Source organism: Girardinichthys multiradiatus, chromosome 5 (genome assembly GCF_021462225.1).
Source record: "Girardinichthys multiradiatus isolate DD_20200921_A chromosome 5, DD_fGirMul_XY1, whole genome shotgun sequence".
Classification (NCBI taxonomy): Eukaryota; Metazoa; Chordata; class Actinopteri; order Cyprinodontiformes; family Goodeidae; genus Girardinichthys; species Girardinichthys multiradiatus.
The window spans coordinates 5,511,540-5,531,399 of NC_061798.1; the positions used below are offsets into that span (position 1 = coordinate 5,511,540).

A 19,860-nucleotide genomic window follows, 5' to 3' on the forward strand; every position below is an offset into this window, starting at 1 on the left:
AAGGAAACACATTCTCCAGAGGTGATGTTGCAGAGACTGGTGTCGGCTATTCTGCGGAAAATATTTAGCTTCTCTGTTTCAGCTGATAGGCATTGAGACACCAGACAAGAATGCGTTCCTTCTCCCTTCTCAGAAACATGAAGTGTGGTGCAGTAGTCATAGGTGGAGTTTTACTGTGTTACAGTAATGAAGATCAGCTGTAATAACACAGGTCCTTGTGGCTTTAAGCTCCAGGCACTTTAGAAAGGCATTACTATGCAAGCAACCTGCAACTAACAGCAGGTGCTTGCAGGACAAAACCCCAGTCAGCAGTTACTGCCTCATGCTTCCATGCAGATTTGCATTACTGTTTATGTTTTTCATCATAAAGTAGCACCATACTGTGACAAACCCAAACCGTCTTTCACTCAAAAGCAGCAGGCACCTTCAAGTCTTTGAATCCATATCTGTCTTTACAGAGAGGTGCCAAGAGTTTTTTTCTTTTGGAGGATTTCCAACGCTCCTCAAAGGTGCTTATTTGCTCTTACCACAGTGCAATTCAAAGGGTCCTTGACTATCTTTTTTTTTTGTCCAGTAATACTCAGAGTGTTGGACAGGTTGGTCTACAGCTTCAGCACAGACCACAGACAAAGGCAGAATTCAAAAAATCTCAAGACCAGCACCCACTATGTGGGCTGCGGCATCGTCAAAATAACAACAGAATCAGAACATCGACAAAAGCAAAAATAGACTTATTCGCTGTCTAGATCTACAGGTGTTTTCCTCTATTGGTCATTGCAATTCAGGAAGTTTCGCTATATAATCAGGTCAGGGGCTGAGGAGTGGGCTTGGAGAAGGCACTGAGGACAATTTATTTCCATTTTGTGGGTTCTAATGAAGCCACTGCAGATAAACTGGAGAAGCATCAGGATCCCCTAGAATACACAGTGTTAGTTAAGTTATGAGAAATATGACAACAATCAAAGTAGTTTGTTTATTGAAAGCAACATAATCTGTTACCCTGACTGGTCTGAATCAGTGAGCGGTTGTGATGTTTCAGCATTACAGTAGTTTCAGTTGTCTTTGGTCAGTTATAATTAAGGTGCTAGTTTCACTTTCGTTTTTAGCCTTACTTTCATTTTGATGCAGTGGAGATGAACTGAAAGAAAAGGGGGTTTAATAAAGCTCCAAGAGGTCTCTTTAACAGGCCTCTCTTTGCATGTACAGCGAGTCCCTCATCAGGACAAGTCTCGTGTTCTAACACGAAGAACAGCCGCCAATGCAGGGATTTCACAGGAGCCTGGAGGAATGGGAAAACACATTCACTTCTTTGTTTTCCAAAACCAGGCACCTCCCATTTCCTTGTTTTGGAACTTCCTCTATCCTCAGATGCCCCCTCGCCCTCGGCTCACTACCAGCCCCCTGCCATAACTACGACCATCTACAAAACAGTGCAATGTCTATTTATAGGCACAATGGGATACCAGTACAGCACAGGGAGGGAAAGAGGAGCAATATACACTCTCATACAGTATGTTACACAGGACACCCGCCCCCCCACCCCCCCAAACACACACAGACAGAACACAGCAGAGACATCAGCAGCAGCTCTAGCCTGGTGATGGTTATGGTGCAGCCTACAGCAAAGGCTGCTGTTGAAGGAGAGCTGACAAGAGAGAACCAGCAGCAGAGTGGAAACATACTCCCATTTTGTTCCCATCTTCTTCCCCAGCCTGTCTTCCTCTCATGCTCTTACTCCAATGTGCACAACGTGAGAGCAGAGGAGGTGTAGAGAAGCTTGGCCACGTAGGTGAGTGGTGCTGGGATGGGACAGTATGAAGAAAAAACAGGTGCTGGGTAGTTTAACCTGTTGTCTCATCTACGCCCTGCAGGGTCTCCTTACGCTGGTTCTGACCACTTGCGCTGGCATCCAGAATCCTTTGCACAAAGTCTTTGGTCCGCCCAGCGACTAAGGGACCTACATTTTTCAAATGACATCAAAGGAGGAAGCAAGAAGGAAATAAAAGGAACAAGATAAACTTAACTTAACAGTACTGCATGTATTTGGGAACATTTTAGCATTAGGGTGTCAGGTCAGTAAAGGCTCAAAGCTGTGTGTCCGTTTGTTTCTCACCGCTGGACTCTTTAAGGATGTCTTCAAGACGTCTGGTCATCCCACGTTCGTCTCCATCTTCCTCCTCACTGCTCTCCACCCGCCGTCGGATCACCTCCTTAATCTGTAGCAGGGCCCCCAAGAGGTTTTCTGCAACATGGAAAGGTATGCAAAATCAAGCCCCTAAGGTGAGGAGAGGTCAAGATGAAGACCAACTTCTTAATCACAAACATTCTAAGACACAAACAATCACATCAGATTCTCATGAAGAAATTCAAATCCTGGAATGATTGTAATTAATTCTTCTGGCTGGAATTCCCAGCTCAAAGACAATGATCAGAAGTTCAACGGCTTTCTAAAGTTAAGGATGTAGTCATCAGTCTAAACTGTTGGTCATCAAACTCAAGAAGCACTAAAAGCTGATGGTGGTTATTTAAAACAAAACCGCTCCTCTTTGTACCCATCTTGGGGCTTTTTGTAAAACTGGTGATGACACAAAATGACCTGGAGATGACCTTAGCAAATACCAGTTCTCAGATTACAACAGAGTTGATCAAAACTGTTAAGTTGAAAGTACTTGAGGGCCACAAGTCAGTTTTCTTTATTAAAAATGCATAAGTACATTTTTTGTGATTTGTTTTTGGTTTTATCCTAAATAATAAACTAAACATGCATAAATAACTAAAGGGGATTTGCCCAACATTTCCTACATTTTTGGTCTTGATTGTTCTCTCCTTTTGTCCAGAAATGAAATCTTGATCCTAAACAGTGAGTTAGTTTACCCAATAGGTGTGTCAAAGTCTGCTTTGGGTAAAAGTGACTGAATGTTTGTGCTCTTGATTACTGTTCCTTTAAAGTAAAAGCAGAAAGCATGCTTAACAAAAGAAAAAACCCTTTGTGTTTGTTTCAATTCAATTCAAAAATACTTTATTCAACCCAAAGAGATGAATAAAGTATTTAACATCAATGAGGTTTGTCGATAAATAAACTGCCCCAAAAACTGCCCATCTGCATCAAGCACCTGTGCTGGAGGACCACAAAATCATTCCACAGGCTCCAAGCTGCAGTTTGGACACACCTTTCCTAGAGTCTAGATAGATAGATATACTGAGCAGCTCTACTCTGTACCATAGAAACACAATGGAGAAATGTAACTGTCCTTCTGTGAACAAAACGGGTGAAAGGAACAACAGGGTGAAGATAGATGCTGACATGTGTTTGTCAGCACTGTAACTGGAAGACTTCGAACAGACAAACTGGAAGGAGCTTGCTGAATGGAAGACGTCATACAAGCACAACAGTGTAGCTACTGACATCTGGACAGAAACATCTGGTTGGAATATTAGCTAAGTATTACGTGGGGACTCTGTCCCACAATCAAATTTAGAAACTACATCTAATTTCCCTGTAGAGTGAGCAGAGCCTTATAGCACCGAACTGGGTTCTGTCTAATTAGCCAGCTGAGCGTCTCCCCGTCAGGACAACCAAGCTCCAGCTTTCACTCATGCAGGGTTTCTGCACATCAGCTGATTTTCTCTGTCTACAAAACCATGGTCTGCAGTTTAACTCTGATGCCGACGGGCTGAAACAAAAGAATCTCCTGTGATTCTGACTTTGCCTCCAGTCAGGTCACCTGACCCGAGGAAAGCAGTGGAACATCTTCTGCCTGGCTACACTTCTTCATCATTGATAGGACAACATTTCTGCGACCTCCTTGTCTTAAACACACATTCACATAGCGAATTTGTAAGACTGACATCGTTTGCCGTTAAATCTACATGTATGTTCATAATGTGGATTTGTACAGATACAAAAAGCCATGTCTGAAAGACAGAGGTTGATTAGAGGCAAACTTAAACGAAAGCCATTGTGTTGAGGCAAAAGGAAGCAAAGCAACATGTGATGTTAAGCTCTGTGTGTTTAGACTTTCTGCCATAAAGACAAAATATTTAGTGGCACCACAACTAAAGCTGTCGCAGTGAAACACTGGACAAGGATCAGGAATGAGTGGAATGCTCAAAAATTAGGGGAAGAAGAAAATAATTAGAAAATTAAAAGGTGGTTAGGCTGGAAAAAATGCTTAACTAAATGAGCTAAAGAGGAGCAAGAAGAGGAGGAGGAAGAAGAGGAGGACACAGGCGGAAAACTTGGCAAAGGAGAAGTGTTGACTAGCAGGAAAGAGGTGAAGTCACACTTCTCAGGTTTTTCCTCACTGTGTGTTTACATGCTCTGTAGTAGGCCTGTTACTATCAGCTTTCTGCACTGATTAAATTTCCTAAACAGGGCATTTTAAAGGCAGCTAAAACAGATGGCTTCTCTGCAGTGCAACTCGCCTAGTATTTCATTAGTACAGCGAGGAATGCTTTGGATCTGTTAGCCCGGCTACTGCTCTGTCATCTGTTGCCTGTTGGAGGATCACTAGGGATAAAAGCTATTGGGCTTTGTAGGGATGTCTGTACGTATCTGTCAACATTACTTTAACCACATGCAAAGCGAAGGATCATGGGTATGCACGCTATGTCGGGAAACAACATGCAGTCCTTTAAAAAGCTAAAAGTCCATATTTATCAGAAGTGATGTTAGATGAAGGCTGAAGTCCTGCTTAGTAATTTATAAGTTGTCTTCAAAATGAAAGTCCAATAATACTAACTAATCACTCACTGTTATTGAATAATAGTATATTTGCAATTGTTTGGACCCACAGCCATGAGTTACAACAGGAATTGCGGTACGGACTTTTCTGGAACTTTCAAAATAAATTGCATTAACCTACTTCCGGCCCAACTTAGGAATTGGGGGTAACAGCGAACTTCCCATGATGCCACTGTCCATGTAAAACCCCACTTCCCCCAGTGGTCTGATCTCTACCATCTGGACTCGAGGCTGGCCGGTGAGACAGCGCGCTAATGTCTCTTTGTTGGCAAAAAGACAAACTCTTCAAACTGGATCCAAGGGTGTCATAAGATCACGTGATCATATGCACAAGTTAAGTACTGATGAATTACTGTTGAAAGAATCCGGTATTCATTCATAAAAGGGAGATTAAGGTATAAGCATTGCTTTACTTTCTCTCTGAGGCCTGCAGAAGCAAACTGTGACCCAGAGTTCCCTGCAGAGACGCTGTCTCTACGAAGCCGAGTCTGAAGGAAGGACAACGGCCCCGCATCACCGTGGTTACGGTAATGTGCAGTGTGGTCAGCGGACAGAACGAGCCGTCTTCCAGCCACAGTTCCGGAGGTTAGCTGAAAGCTAACCGTTTGTTGACTGTGGACGTTTCTTCAAACGTTTCGGACGTTTCTTCATTGTCGCCCGGACAACTCCTCAACACATTCATAAGAGGTTAGGTTAGGGCAGAATAATAGAGAAGGATTTAGATTGAAATGATCTAAACGTTTTTTAATTTATGAAGTTTTGTTTGGGTTGAACTCAGCTATCTTGGTGCTAGCAGAATATCTGCAGCACACATGTTCAGTTTTGTGTTCTTTGTATGTTTTTAAAGTTAAGGCAAACTTTATTTAAAGGGTGATTTTAAACAGAAGATTGATCATAACGCGCCGTCCGTGCTTATGCATTTTAACCCTTTTTATTAACGGTAATTTTAAAGGTGTGTGTTTGATTCTGGTGCTAAGCTATCAGCCTCCTTTGTTAGCTTCAACTGCTAACAGGTAAGGACACGTGCTTGCTGCTAAATAATATTTACCCAGAAAGGTTTAGTTTTCAATCCAGTAAATAATGTGCCCTAACATCATTTTACTAAACTTGATAACTAGGTAAACACCATTAAGCCCCATTTCTCCAGAAAGATTTGGCTCTTTTCCAAAATGTTTCCTTAAATATTTTACAATTTCCTTTAATAATAATTCTTTAAATATTACTTCAATAAATAAAGGCAGCTAATGAGACACCGTTGAGAATTAGTCATCCAGAAGGTTGGTTTTATTCAGCAGATCATTATTTTATATAATAATATTTTATCTGATCTTGCACTGTGAATGGTTGTCTAAAGGTCTGCTGATTATTGCCTAGATTAGTTCCAAGACTAACTTAACTTCATTTCCAGATTCTTCAAGATAATCCTTGGTTCTCAAACATTAACATTGCATGATAATGTTGCATCACTCTTTTGGTCATGGTTCTCAATCATCTTTAACCAACTTGTTTATATTGTACATAGCCCATGACTCTTCGTTATTCTTTCATTTTGCTTGGTAGTTAATTGGATTGTTTTAGCATAGTAAAGAGTTTGTTAATTTAAATATGTTTGACTTTGAGTTGACTTATTTTGGTTAATAAATTCTTGTATTTTAAGAAATTGTGTGAATTCATTCCATATATGTGCAGAGTTTATGCTGTTCAATAATGTCAGAGCTCATCTCACACCTTTCCATTTTGTCCTAATGCCATCGCCTTACTGGGCTGGTATTCACAGGACAACCTTTAACAGACCAAAATATCACTTGATAAAATATTAATATTAAATAATATTCTCAGATTCATAATCACAACACAATGGTGGGTGCCACAGAGTAACAGAACCAACAGTCATGATATGCATGCTGCTCACTAAGCCCAACCCCCAGTACTGGGGGCAGAATTTAACTTTAATTTTCTTCTACTTCCTTTACTGCTAGTTTCATTAGTTAAACATAAACATATGTGATATCCACAGAAATAGTAGAATCTTGGCTAAAAGCTCATATAAACCATTTCTATAAACACCAAAAGCAGTTAAAACTAAGGGCAGTTGAATCAGAAAATAAACAAACTCCACAAAATGACAGAACCGCAAAGCTCGGACTCAGCTGTTCACCACACGGCTTCTACACACACAACCAGCATGTCTGCTGTAAGCAGAGAGCTCACAGATTCCAAAAAATACATTTGTCACAATCCACCCAGGTTTTACTCAATCAGCCAGAATTACCACTCCCATTTGAAAAACATAATTATTAACATAATGATTGTTTAGATAGAGTATGTCAATTCTCAGAAAAATTCTGTTAGATTTGTGCACGTTATTCTGAGCTCAAACTTCGTAAAACCCCTCAAGGCTTAAGAGGTTAAAGGCCCGTTAACATAATAAAAGCTGAGTGGAGTTAGATAGGTGAGGTCGATCATTCTGTGAAACATACAAAGACTGCAGATGTTGTCCATGCTGCTGTGGACACTCCTCTGACAATCAGAATAAAATGTGTCGTTCCAGACATGGTTCAGAAGAACAGCATACTTTCATTAAAAAGGGGATTGGAGAAGGGATAACATATAAAGTGGGGCAGAAAATGATCTAAAATGTTTTTAAATGGAACCAAAAACTGGAAAGATGTGGAAGACAACAGAAAAGTACCATTCCAATGGATCAAAGAAAAGCCAAACTGGCAGAGTCAGTTATCAGCTCCAGGATGATCAGAGAAGGTCGACAGTTACCTGTGAATACTGTACAAATTAAAGGATGAGTATCAGCAGGCAGCCTTCGCAAAGTTCAACATTAAAAGTATTTAGGCTTCATTGAACTTGATTGCACTGCATGAAATACACTAAATCTGTCTGTATGACTGAACTGAATTGACTATATATGTATTTGTATAAACTGGATGTTTTTTATAAAGTGTCTTAAGGCGACCTTTGTTTGGAATGGGAGCTATAGGAATATACAGCACTGACTAAAATGACAGGCGGTCTAAGGGGAAATGTTGCAACATCCGCCTATTTATAGCATAGCAAGGATCATAGATCAGTTTGAATACATCAAAATACTTGAAGAGGTCATGTTGCATTGTGCTGAAGAGGAAATAGCCTGAAAATGGTTGTTGCATGTTTGGTTCAAACATGCTGTTTCTTAGGTAAAGCCAAGAAATACAGATAAACTATGGAATGTGGTCCAATCATCCTGGACTGGAATATCTGATCACAGGTGCCAGAACTTTATTGGCTCCATGCAGAACAGATAAAAAGCAGTAATCAGAAACTTATACAACTAAACATTACTTCAATGATTCACAAGAGAGAAGTTTTCAGTTTTACACCAAACGTTTTAGTTTTTAAAGAACATGCAGAAACTGTACCTTTTTAAACAGCCTAGCATATGTTAGGCTCACCTTCTGTTCCTTCATGTTTCATTTGGAACAGAATGTGCAGTGTTCCCAGTGTGTAAAACACTTCTATTATTATGATCACAAATATAGATTTAAAACCATTTAAAATGCCTCTTTAGGGCCAGCAGCTGCAGCAGAACACAACCCATCAACATTAAAGTAGTCTCTATGTGTGCAGTACTGACCGTACTCCTGGTTGAGCCCACACAGCTTGATCTTGTTGGCTTCATGCTGGGCCTTCTTCTTCAGCCGGCAGGCCCTGAAACCGAGGAAAATGAGACAGTCATTCACAGGAATGGCTAAATCTGCTCGAGGGTTTCCTTTCATCACACGATCCCATTACTGAGCAGCTGGTGGGATTTAACAGAAGAAACAAACTAAACAGCGAGGTGCTTCTAAACACTCCCTTGTTCCTCTGAAGTACCAGCTGACACTCCATACTGAGGACGTGCTATTAGAGCATTTGATGATGGAAAAAATTGAGCTGAGACTAAAACAAACAATCCATAAAACAGATTAAACAGTCTCATGGGGACGATTCTCTGCTGAATGCAGAACATTTCCTCCTGTAACTATGAGTCAGTGGAATCAACCTGCAGGTCAGAACTGCTGATGTGCAGTGAGCCCAGGATTCCTGCTGCATCATGGACCTTTAATATTTACTGTTTGCAGAGACACTGTTCTAGACCAACACTGTCCTCAATGCAAATCTAAAAATAGGCCCATACAAGACATTCCTTTTAATGTGATAGATTATCTACAGCTGCATATCAATTTATTGTGTTGGGAAGAGCAGCAGCAGATCACCAAAAAAGCCCATTTTATGCTGCTTAAAAACAGGTCAGCACCACCTAACAGAAGCCTTTTCAGCACAGTGAGATGGAGCTTTATGCTTGTGTCTGATGATTCTGCAAAAGTTGTGTGTAGGTATCATTTCTGGCCCCTGTTGGTATTGATGGACTCAGCACCTGGGTGCCCACCTCAATTCTTCATTTGGCACATTTTCGCTCATTTTAGGCCCTCTATAGAAAGGAAAAGGATTTAAGTATTTGTACCATCACACTTCGTCAATAAATTGTCAGGAAATCAGACAAAATGTGTTCCCTAAAGCACAAAATCAGGAGCCTAAGATGGGCATTAAGTGATCGGATCCCTTAGACTCCATCTGGCGATAGAAGCACATGGGCAGAGGGCTTACACAACTTTAACAAACACTATTATGAGAGTAGAGATGCCAAGTTTCAGTATGAGATCCCAATCCATGGATTTTAAAATGATCAGTGTTAGGAGACCCTGACTAAACGCTGCACTGTCTGGGCTTATGTCAACCACAGCCCAGGCCAGATGTGCTGCCCCACTCTGCACGAATTCACATTTTATTTTATGTGTGCATGGCTTGAAATCTATAATGAAGGAACTTCACATCATGTTGTTGGTTTAACAAATAAGGCTTTACCATTTGTTTTCCATCTATTACAATGACATTATATGACCAGACAGCTGGAGGTGTAGGGGAAAGCTGTGCAGAGAGCAGCTGAAACGCTAGTCATCCAATTTTATGACGTTCAAAGCAAAATGCAGAAGGTCAGAAAAATAACATTTTACAGAAGTTTTGTCCACACATGATTAACTGGAGTCACAATACAATATGTTAAAAGCTAAGATATTAATGAGTCATTTAAAACAGAGTAAATGTTCTAACGTTAGCCCAGCAAACTGATCAGCACAGAACAGGAGCAAGAAGGGATTATATTGAAGACTGTAGCTTTATGTGTTGAGTCAGAAATGTTTAAAAACAAAAGTCATGTCCTGAAAACACTGTCAAGAAAACAAAAACAGTCCAGCAGTGTCTGGAGAGTCATTGGTAAGCGAGTTGACACTAAGGAGCTTTTAAGCATTCAGATAATCCCAAAATGATACATACATAGCTCTGGAAAAAAAGGTTAAAAGTTTCCTTTTAATTTGACCAATATGTTAGCACTATTGCCTTGCAGCAAGAAGGTCCTGGGTATGAATGCCATCCTGGGGTTTTCCTGCATGGGGTTGAGTTAAGAGTTTTTTAGTTAGTAAGTTTTTAGACACTGTGTGTCTCTGTGTTGCTGTGTGATGGGCTGGCCACCTGTCCAGGGTGTAGCCCACCTCTCAGCCCAATGACCACTAGAGACAGGCACCAATGTTATCAATTTGGAGTGGCCCAGTCAGAGTTCTGGCTTCAATCTGGTTAGGGTATTAGAAAAAAAAAACAACCTCCAAGACTTGGAGCTCATCATCAAGGATAAATCATCAGAATATTATTGGAAACATGCAAAAACCTGGTTAGCAATTATAGGAAGGTCTGATTACTTTAATACCATTAAATACTTTTTCACTGATTATTAAGAAGGGTATGAATTATTTTTGACATGCTATTTTTATTAAAATGTAAATAAAAACAGTTATGTTCTGTTTATTTATACTCCTTTTACTTGGTTTAATAATCTTTGGGAGATGCCTGTCTCAACCTTCCGGGTCAAACGAAAATAATTTAAAATCTAAATCCATGAAATGTGTGTTGCTGACCTAACACTACTCTGCACTCTGACATATGCATAAAACAGATGATTATTAGCTATGTTATCAGCACAACGGAAAGAGTGAAGGGATCTGGGATTATCCTTAAGCCTCAAACAAAATCTGCCAGAATGGAGAAATGTGTTTGATTACTCAAGGTGCCAGAAACAAGGACTTTTCATACGTGACAAGAAACTCAAGTGTAGAGCGTTTGAGATGTTGTCACCAGCGAGAAGGTGAGAATGACAAAATGTCCTCTTTTCTGCATTAACATCCCACATCAAAATTCTCTTGCAATCTAACAACGATTGTGGGGCATCACATGAGAAAAAAGGTCTCCTTATATCATGGCCTTTTCTACCAGAACAGCTCCAGCTCTGAACTGGTGCTGGACTTATAGGAACCAGTTCTTAGTGCTTCCATCGAGACACACTTCCCTAGCCCCAAAAAACTGACTAACTGTATGTGCTCTCTTTCATACTCCTGTCTTGAAAACTGACCGAGAGTTCATCTGTTTAGCTGTCTTTCTCTCCTAGATGAAGCCACTAAAGGGGCTACAACCATTAATGTTTTATTTTTCTCTCACATAGAAAGTACTCCCAGTCAAGAGCTAGAGGTGGGGTCATCAGAAAAGCAGCTAATCAAAATATTGTGACCACCATGTTTAAGACTCCGGAGTTTAGTTTTGTTTTTAATTTAATTAAAAAAATAAAAACAGTAAAAACAATGCACTTCATAGATAATAAAAGCCAGATAAGCTTTAGAAAAACGAAATCTGATTGTCTCTGATCTCCCCACAGTTTACACTGAAATTATCCGTCAGTTTAAATAGATCAATGCTGCGCCCAGAGCTGATGATTTCCCCTAAATCCATTAAAGCTACTTCAGACTCAGATCTTTAACACTATCAGAATTTTATTATCTCCAGGTGGGTTTAATACAAATCCTGCTTTAATTCAACTCCTGCTTTCCAGCTGCTGGTGTGCTGAGAGATCAGCTGATTAGGATTGCTTAAACCAGTGTTAAAAAAATTAAGATGGTAATATCAGGACATGTGTTTGCTCGGATGCTGGGTTAAATATTATCTATTGAGTGGTTAAATTGTATCCATGCTCTACGATCCTTGGGAGGCGGAAAAGCAGACTGGTGCTTTTACAGGACCAGTTAAGAACTGGTTCTAGCCCCAGCAATGGTTAAGAACTGGAACCTCTGTAGCTGAAAAGCCCTCATCATGTGTCTGCAAGCTGCAGGAATGCCCAAAGTAGCACAGCGAGAAAGGAATGACCTTGTTATGGGAGAGATAACCAGTTTCTCTGTCCTTGTGGCAGAGGAATTTAGTTAGCATGAATGCTGGAGATTGGAGAAAAGGGTTAGCCTCTTCCCTTTAATGTAAAAATGTTAAACTTCAGTTTCAAACTGGTAACTTCATGCAACATGTTCCAACACAAGTGCTGTAGGTTTCATGTTCAAATCCTGTATCCTGTTATTTCCATCTCTTTATAGTCTTTCAGCTAAGCTAGGCAAACGACATGCTAGCACTATGCTTGGAAAATCAAATAAACAGAAGTTATTCTTTCTGTAAAACTGATACTCTTAACCATGACAATAAACCATTAGTCCACTGGAAAGGAGTCAGTTTACTAAAGGATGCAATTAATGCTTTCCTGAATAATGAAGGATTCCTGTTAAGTACAACAATGGCCTGGACATGATTTTTTCCCACTGTTCCCAGTACACTATTCAGCTCAGACCAAGAACTAGGCCAGTCTGTAGTGCCTGAATGCATCTGGCATGTTGGCTTTGAAATGACGGGGAAGGAGCACCAGAGAGAAGGTCTGGAAGTGCTCTGGATTATGATGCTGGGAGTACTGACCTGAGATCATAAAGCCACAATCTGACTTTACAAAACAAAGGGATTCTTCCCACGTGAAATACATGAACCTTATATGTCCCTACACATCTATCTCCATGTCTGTAGCTTTCGTCTTGCCTCATTTCCACCTGTAAAGCCTTTCATGCCGCATCCTTCCAACATTTCTACTCCACCCATAATTATTTCACCTTGTTTCTCATGATTATATCCACATTAAAACCTGTTTAAATCAGAGCATATATAGGCTCCAGAAGACAGCTAGGTTAGAATCAATCCAATAAAACCTTTCTGGACATATCTTTTCCATGTCCAGCAGAAAAGCTAAATCTCCAACAAATCTTAAACAGCCTAAATACTACAGAAACCATAGATCGCTGTGAGATTGTTTTTTCTGCCAATTATTAAGAATTGAGACTAAAAATGTTTAAAAATTCCCTCTTAAGCCTTGGAAAAAAAAAAAAAAACATTGGTAGGGAAGCTCCCAATGCCCTGACCCAGTGACAACAGATGCAGTAAGACAGTAAGGAACATCTGGTACCTGGAGGCCAGCTTGTTCTTCTCCTTGCGGGAACGGGCTCGAGCCACGGCAGGCAGGTCGTTGACCGGGCCCATGCCCTTGATGGCAGCATTGAGCTTCTGCAGCTGCTCCCCAATGTTGTGGAGTTTCTGAGGGTTGGGCGTGAGGTCGCTGGCATCTGTTTTACGGGCTTTACGCCGCCCTTTCTTGCCTGAACAAGGAACACTGTAATGAGCATTCCAAACAATCTTTTTAAAGTATCAGTAACGCCTATGACCACTGAAGTAATTTTTCTAAATTATTGAAGTAATGTTTCTAAATTATAAATAGGTAAGGTAAGGTAAGGTAAGGTAAGGTAAGGTAAGGTAAGGTAAGGTAAGGTAAGGTAAGGTAAGTTTATTTATGTAGCGCTTTTCAGTAACGAGACACTCAAAGCGCTGTACATACAATTACTATACAATCACAAAGAAAATAAACACAGATACAGACACAGAAAAACAAATCAAATGATACTACAATCCTTCTAAGAAATCTAAAAATCTATGAATCCTTCTGAGAAATGTAAAAATTAATAAAAGTAATTTGCATCCATTGAAATTTAACTAAGCAATCACTGAGTTCTAACTAAGGAAGCTGAGTCACTGGTGTAAAAACAGCTTTTGTTCAAATTTTTAAGAGACTAGTATTATTTTCCTTTCACTGGTAAATCTAAGAATCTATGAAAAGGAGAAGAAATGAAGAAATGAAATCCACATTTAGGTAAAAATAAGGAGCATGGGAAAGCAACACACTTAAGCAAACATTTTGCAGGGGCATGCTGGACTTGTGAGGGTGCCAATATTTAAGTAAGATCATGTGTGCAAAGAATTAGACTGTCAACACTGACGAAGGTGCCATTTTCCTTGAAGAAGAGATGGAAGTTTTATCAAACAGCCATACAATACAGTTCAGTTCCCAGATGAGGGGGGTTGCTGGGGCAGAGCATCGTATTTACAGAGCATCCAGGAGAAATGTTTTGATAAGAAGCCTGTGAAGGCCGTATTGGGGCGCCTGAATTAGACAAACAATAAATGTTTTGGTTCAAGCTGGCTGTGATTTTCCGCCTGCCTTCAAAGTCTTACTGGCATTCTCAATTTCAAATCCAAATAGCCAAATTTCTGGTACTTTCCGTAGATCCTGAGCAAACAACTTTCTCCAAGATTAAATCATATCACCTTTGAGTCTGGGAAACGCATCCAGCCTGCGATTCTGTTCAAGGATCGCGTCCAGCTTGTGATTCTGCTCTCTTAACATATCAGTCTGAGTGCTGAGAGCTCTAAAGATCCCTTCAGACATCCCAGGCAGCTTTGGAGTGCTTTGAACAGCTGCCGATGTTTTATAAATCTTTCGATAAACCAGGTAACCGCCAATTCCAAAAAGCAGAAATCTTGTTATCAGAAATCCAATTATGTACAAATCTTCCACATCCTCGACTGACGTTGTCAGGCACACAATCTTCCACTGCTGCCAGGAATCCATTGCGGATCCGGAGAAGAACGTCCCGTCTGGACAAGAGGGTTCCCCTTTACCCCGTCTTCCCGTTGAGAAAATTTGATCGATTGCGTTGGGAGACCAGCTGACCAAATCCATAATGAACAAATTAGGAGGACATGAGAACAGAGGCTCTAAGAAAAACAGACAAAAAGCTGAAGCAGGTCAAAAAATGGGGGAGGATCAAGGAGAGAGTGGAAAAGCGTCTGACCCCACCGAGAGCAGAAGAGAAAGTGAAACCACAGGCAGCTAAGCTGATGCTCTGCAACATTTGGGTCTGATGTAAGACTCACTTATCAGATGAGCACTAAAAAATTCAAAGCTTGACATAAAAGTTGCATGTAGGACACAGGTGGATGGTCCTGATCTAGTGAGTCATATGAGAAGAAAGAACTGGGACGATTACAACTGTCAATGTAAAGACTCCTGCTGCTCTCCTTCGGCAGAGCTTAAACTCCCAGTTCTGATTCATCTCTGTAATAAATACACCTGCAATTATCAGCTGATTAACCAGTTATTTCTATCAATTAGCTCATCACAATTCATAATTGGCTCCCAGTCTGACACAAAAAAACAAACCACTTTTTTTTCCAAAATTACAACTTATAAAATGTCCTCACCCTCCCGGCGGTACAGTGTGCTGGGTAGAGTGCTGGAGCTCCAGGACAGAGACCAGTGGACGTTGCTGCTCAGCTTCTTCTTTGAGGCCGACTCCCGACAGCGTCTGTACTCCCAGAAACATCGACGCTTGGCCGGGCGCTCGCCTGGTTGCCTGGCTGGCTCGGTCTCCACCTCTGAAGGTACAAACACAAAAATTATGTTTTATTTGGGGCTTTGATAGGAATGCTTTAAAATAGTTTTAAACAAAAGAGTGGGGACTTCAGTACTATCCCATCCTTCTGGATTTCCATTCTGTTAACGATTCTGTAGAAAATACTAAATATATCTGACTCCTTCTATAGCACAGCTTTATGAGCAAGTTAGAAATCTAACGCTAAAGGTTTAGATGCACCGATAAATTGGCTAGTGAACAACCCTGACCGGCAAGAGGCTGTTCCAGAACTATAAAATCCTACCTTTTCCTGATCAATGAACCAAAGCATATCTAAATGCTACGTTCACTAACAATAACATTCTTCAGAGTGGGAGTTGTTACTGAGGGAAACAACTTGAAGTTTGTTTCTGCATCAGTGATGGGTAGAAAACAGGATGTCAGAGAAAACACAGGGTGACTGACGCTCTTTAAAAGAAAATTAAACATCTTGTATTTCTATGGAGGCATCTTAGCTGTTCACTCAGGCTGCTACAACAGAACTATCCTGGGACAGGTTCTGGTCATTTCACTCCTTTAGCAGTCTTTATCTTTTTCTCCCCAACTGTTAGGGTACAAAAAGCAGCTATCTGTCCCACGACATCAATTTCTACCCACCCTGGGGATGTTCTCCTGAATGGGCTGTTTTTATACTTCATGTAAAAGATAATTGTTGGTTCAGTTCTTAGACTGGCAGGAAAAAGGAAACCCGAATCGTGCTGTATTTAATAAATTATTGTTAAAACTTTTGGCATTTTTCAATCCCTCTGCCTTTGTTTGAAAATAATAGTAAAACTCTATTTTAAAGCGACAGCAGGAAAGAGGAAAGAAAACCAATTTCCAATGAATCCATTAATATAGGTCCCAATGAGAAATCAACATTGCCTTAATTCGATATTGGAAGCTCAGAGCATTACAAAGAAACATAATTCTGCTACAAACTTCACATTTCTAGTTGGCGCATCTTTATCTATGACTGTACTCTGAACTTAACTTTAGTAATTTCTGCCCAGTGTGTTCATAGGTTTACAGATCCTCGTACGATCCACAAATTAAGTGTTGCAAGACGTTTGCATCAGATAAGAAACCCAGCTTCCGTAGGCTTCATATAGCCTCAAATTAAAAAAACACAAGAGCAAAAAATAACCACAGTATGCAAAATATCTGAGACTGTCAAGAATCAGCAGGACTGAAACACTAAAATCAAGCCTGGCTGCATCGTATTTATTATTTAAAAAACATCAACTGAATATAATCTGGTTAAATTGTTGCAACAAAAACATTTAATGTTAAAAACCACAGAGAACCAGTGACAAACTGTCCTGGTACTAAATCCAACCCCCAAGCCATTCTATTATTGTCACACAAAGAATAGTAAATGGCACACTCTACTGTAGAAGTGAAAAACATGGACAGCCATATATAAGGCAATTATTAGAAGAGAACAACGTAAAAAAAATTGAACTCTAATCTTAACTGACAGGTTTTGAGGTTGATGTTTTCGCCTGTATGAAATCCTGCTGGGAGCCATAATCCACTAACACAGGCTTCAAGTATAAATGAAAAGCTAGCACCAGCTGAAGGAACGTATTCTGTTTCATGGACAGACGTCACAGTGGATTAGCCTCCGGCGTCTAAAACCACAAATATTAGCATCATAAATAAAATAAAGCTGCCAGGAGGATAACAAAAAGAGATGCTTCTTCAAATAATTCCATACTGGGATCAAACCCTAATAAAATCCTGCTCTGATGAAAACGTTCTGGTGAGCACAACCCTGATTTGCACAAACAAACACAAAGTGTGTGCTTTTTCCATTAGCCAAGGTTGGCAAGTGCTTCCAGATAAACACACACACACACACACACACGCACAGCTTATGTAACATAATGTCATGTGGTCCAGTCTGCAGATAACACCATTGTCTACATGCTGACATTCTCCCCTCAATTAGATTGTTCCATCCCTCAGCTTTCTGGTCACACACAGACATATTCTGCCCATCCACATTCTACCCACTTTCCTAAATTTACTCCAACACACATCTCCAGCCTCTCGGCATAAACTCAACACATTTTCCATCCTTTACAGAGGCCTTTGGTTTGCCACAGGAAAGTTATGATAAGCTTATCTGGATGAATGGACACCAACTCTGTGGAGAAGAACGAAGATGTGCCGCGGCAGAAGAAACATGACTCCATCTGGGGTTTGGCATCAAGACCGCCACATCCCTTTGACACCTTGCAGTAGGATGCTTGAGATTTGTTTATTTAGGGAAGGAGGAGGATGATCTACAGGTCCTTCTCAAAATATTAGCATATTGTGATAAAGTTCATTATTTTCCATAATGTCATGATGAAAATTTAACATTCATATATTTTAGATTCATTGCACACTAACTGAAATATTTCAGGTCTTTTATTGTCTTAATACGGATGATTTTGGCATACAGCTCATGAAAACCCAAAATTCCTATCTCACAAAATTAGCATATTTCATCCGACCAATAAAAGAAAAGTGTTTTTAATACAAAAAACGTCAACCTTCAAATGTACAGTTATGCACTCAATACTTGGTCGGGAATCCTTTTGCAGAAATGACTGCTTCAATGCAGCGTGGCATGGAGGCAATCAACCTGTGGCACTGCTGAGGTCTTATGGAGGCCCAGGATGCTTCGATAGCCGCCTTTAGCTCATCCAGAGTGTTGGGTCTTGAGTCTCTCAACGTTCTCTTCACAATATCCCACAGATTCTCTATGGGGTTCAGGTCAGGAGAGTTGGCAGGCCAATTGAGCACAGTGATACCATGGTCAGTAAACCATTTACCAGTGGTTTTGGCACTGTGAGCAGGTGCCAGGTTGTGCTGAAAAATGAAATCTTCATCTCCATAAAGCTTTTCAGCAGATGGAAGCATGAAGTGCTCCAAAATTTCCTGATAGCTAGCTGCATTGATCCTGCCCTTGATAAAACACAGTGGACCAACACCAGCAGTTGACACAGCACCCCAGACCATCACTGACTGTGGGTACTTGACACTGGACTTCTGGCATTTTGGCATTTCCTTCTTCCCAGTCTTCCTCCAGACTCTGGCACCTTGATTTCCGAATGACATGCAGAATTTGCTTTCATCCGAAAAAAGTACTTTGGACCACTGAGCAACAGTCCAGTGCTGCTTCTCTGTAGCCCAGGTCAGGCGCTTCTGCCGCTGTTTCTGGTTCAAAAGTGGCTTGACCTGGGGAATGCGGCACCTGTAGCCCATTTCCTGCACACGCCTGTACACGGTGGCTCTGGATGTTTCTACTCCAGACTCAGTCCACTGCTTCCGCAGGTCCCCCAAGGTCTGGAATCGGCCCTTCTCCACAATCTTCCTCAGGGTCCGGTCACCTCTTCTCGTTGTGCAGCGTTTTCTGCCACACTTTTTCCTTCCCACAGACTTCCCACTGAGGTGCCTTGATACAGCACTCTGGGAACAGCCTATTCGTTCAGAAATTTCTTTCTGTGTCTTACCCTCTTGCTTGAGGGTGTCAATAGTGGCCTTCTGGACAGCAGTCAGGTCGGCAGTCTTACCCATGATTGGGGTTTTGAGTAATGAACCAGGCTGGGAGTTTTAAAGGCCTCAGGAATCTTTTGCAGTTGTTTAGAGTTAACTCGTTGATTCAGATGATTAGGTTCATAGCTCGTTTAGAGACCCTTTTAATGATATGCTAATTTTGTGAGATAGGAATTTTGGGTTTTCATGAGCTGTATGCCAAAATCATCCGTATTAAGACAATAAAAGACCTGAAATATTTAAGTTAGTGTGCAATGAATTTAAAATATATGAATGTTAAATTTTCATCATGACATTATGGAAAATAATGAACTTTATCACAATATGCTAATATTTTGAGAAGGACTTGTAAGGCAGAAGGAGCCCGGTTAAAGAAAAGGATCTTCTCTGAAGACAGTTTATATGTGGATTATCCAATAGATATGTTTATATTTCCTGTTCTTCCATCTAAATTTCAAATCTCTACTTCTATTTAGGGACTTATTGCTTAACACATGGACTAGACCATAACCTTGTCATTAATTCCTTGTTGCTTTAGGCTTCCTTTTATGTTCTAATTGTTAAATAACCAAATTTACACTTAGCCTTGGAATTTCTTAAATACTGTTATAGAGAGAGCTAATGATTTGGGCTTGTTGAAAGAAAACAGATGGAAACAAGATCATTAATGCTGATAACTAACTTTCACCAGTCTAAAAGCTCCTGAATGATGCCAAATGATTGATTTAAAAAAATCTATCACATATCTAGCAAAAAATATTCCATTATAGTTTTCCTACGGATAAACAGATAAATACACTGATAATGATTATGAGATCCTGGAGTACAGAGTAACGTGGTGCTGCC

The 19,860-nt window shown here is 40.4% G+C and overlaps 1 protein-coding gene across 6 annotated transcripts in view; it reads right to left on the reverse strand.

Moving 5' to 3' along the window:
* Positions 1-1,563: 1,563 nt before the first annotated feature.
* Positions 1,564-19,860, reverse strand: part of LOC124868045 (CREB3 regulatory factor-like) — a 36,028-nt gene continuing 17,731 nt past the window's right edge. For all 6 annotated transcript variants that reach the window (XM_047364824.1, XM_047364820.1, XM_047364823.1 and 3 more), the window contains 5 exons: positions 15,275-15,448; positions 13,146-13,335; positions 8,370-8,443; positions 2,114-2,242; positions 1,564-1,957 (listed from right to left, as the gene is read on the reverse strand). In XM_047364824.1, the coding sequence (XP_047220780.1) occupies positions 1,842-1,957; positions 2,114-2,242; positions 8,370-8,443; positions 13,146-13,335; positions 15,275-15,448 (683 nt within the window). In that variant the 3' untranslated portion in view covers positions 1,564-1,841. The remainder of the gene's footprint in view (positions 1,958-2,113; positions 2,243-8,369; positions 8,444-13,145; positions 13,336-15,274; positions 15,449-19,860) is intronic.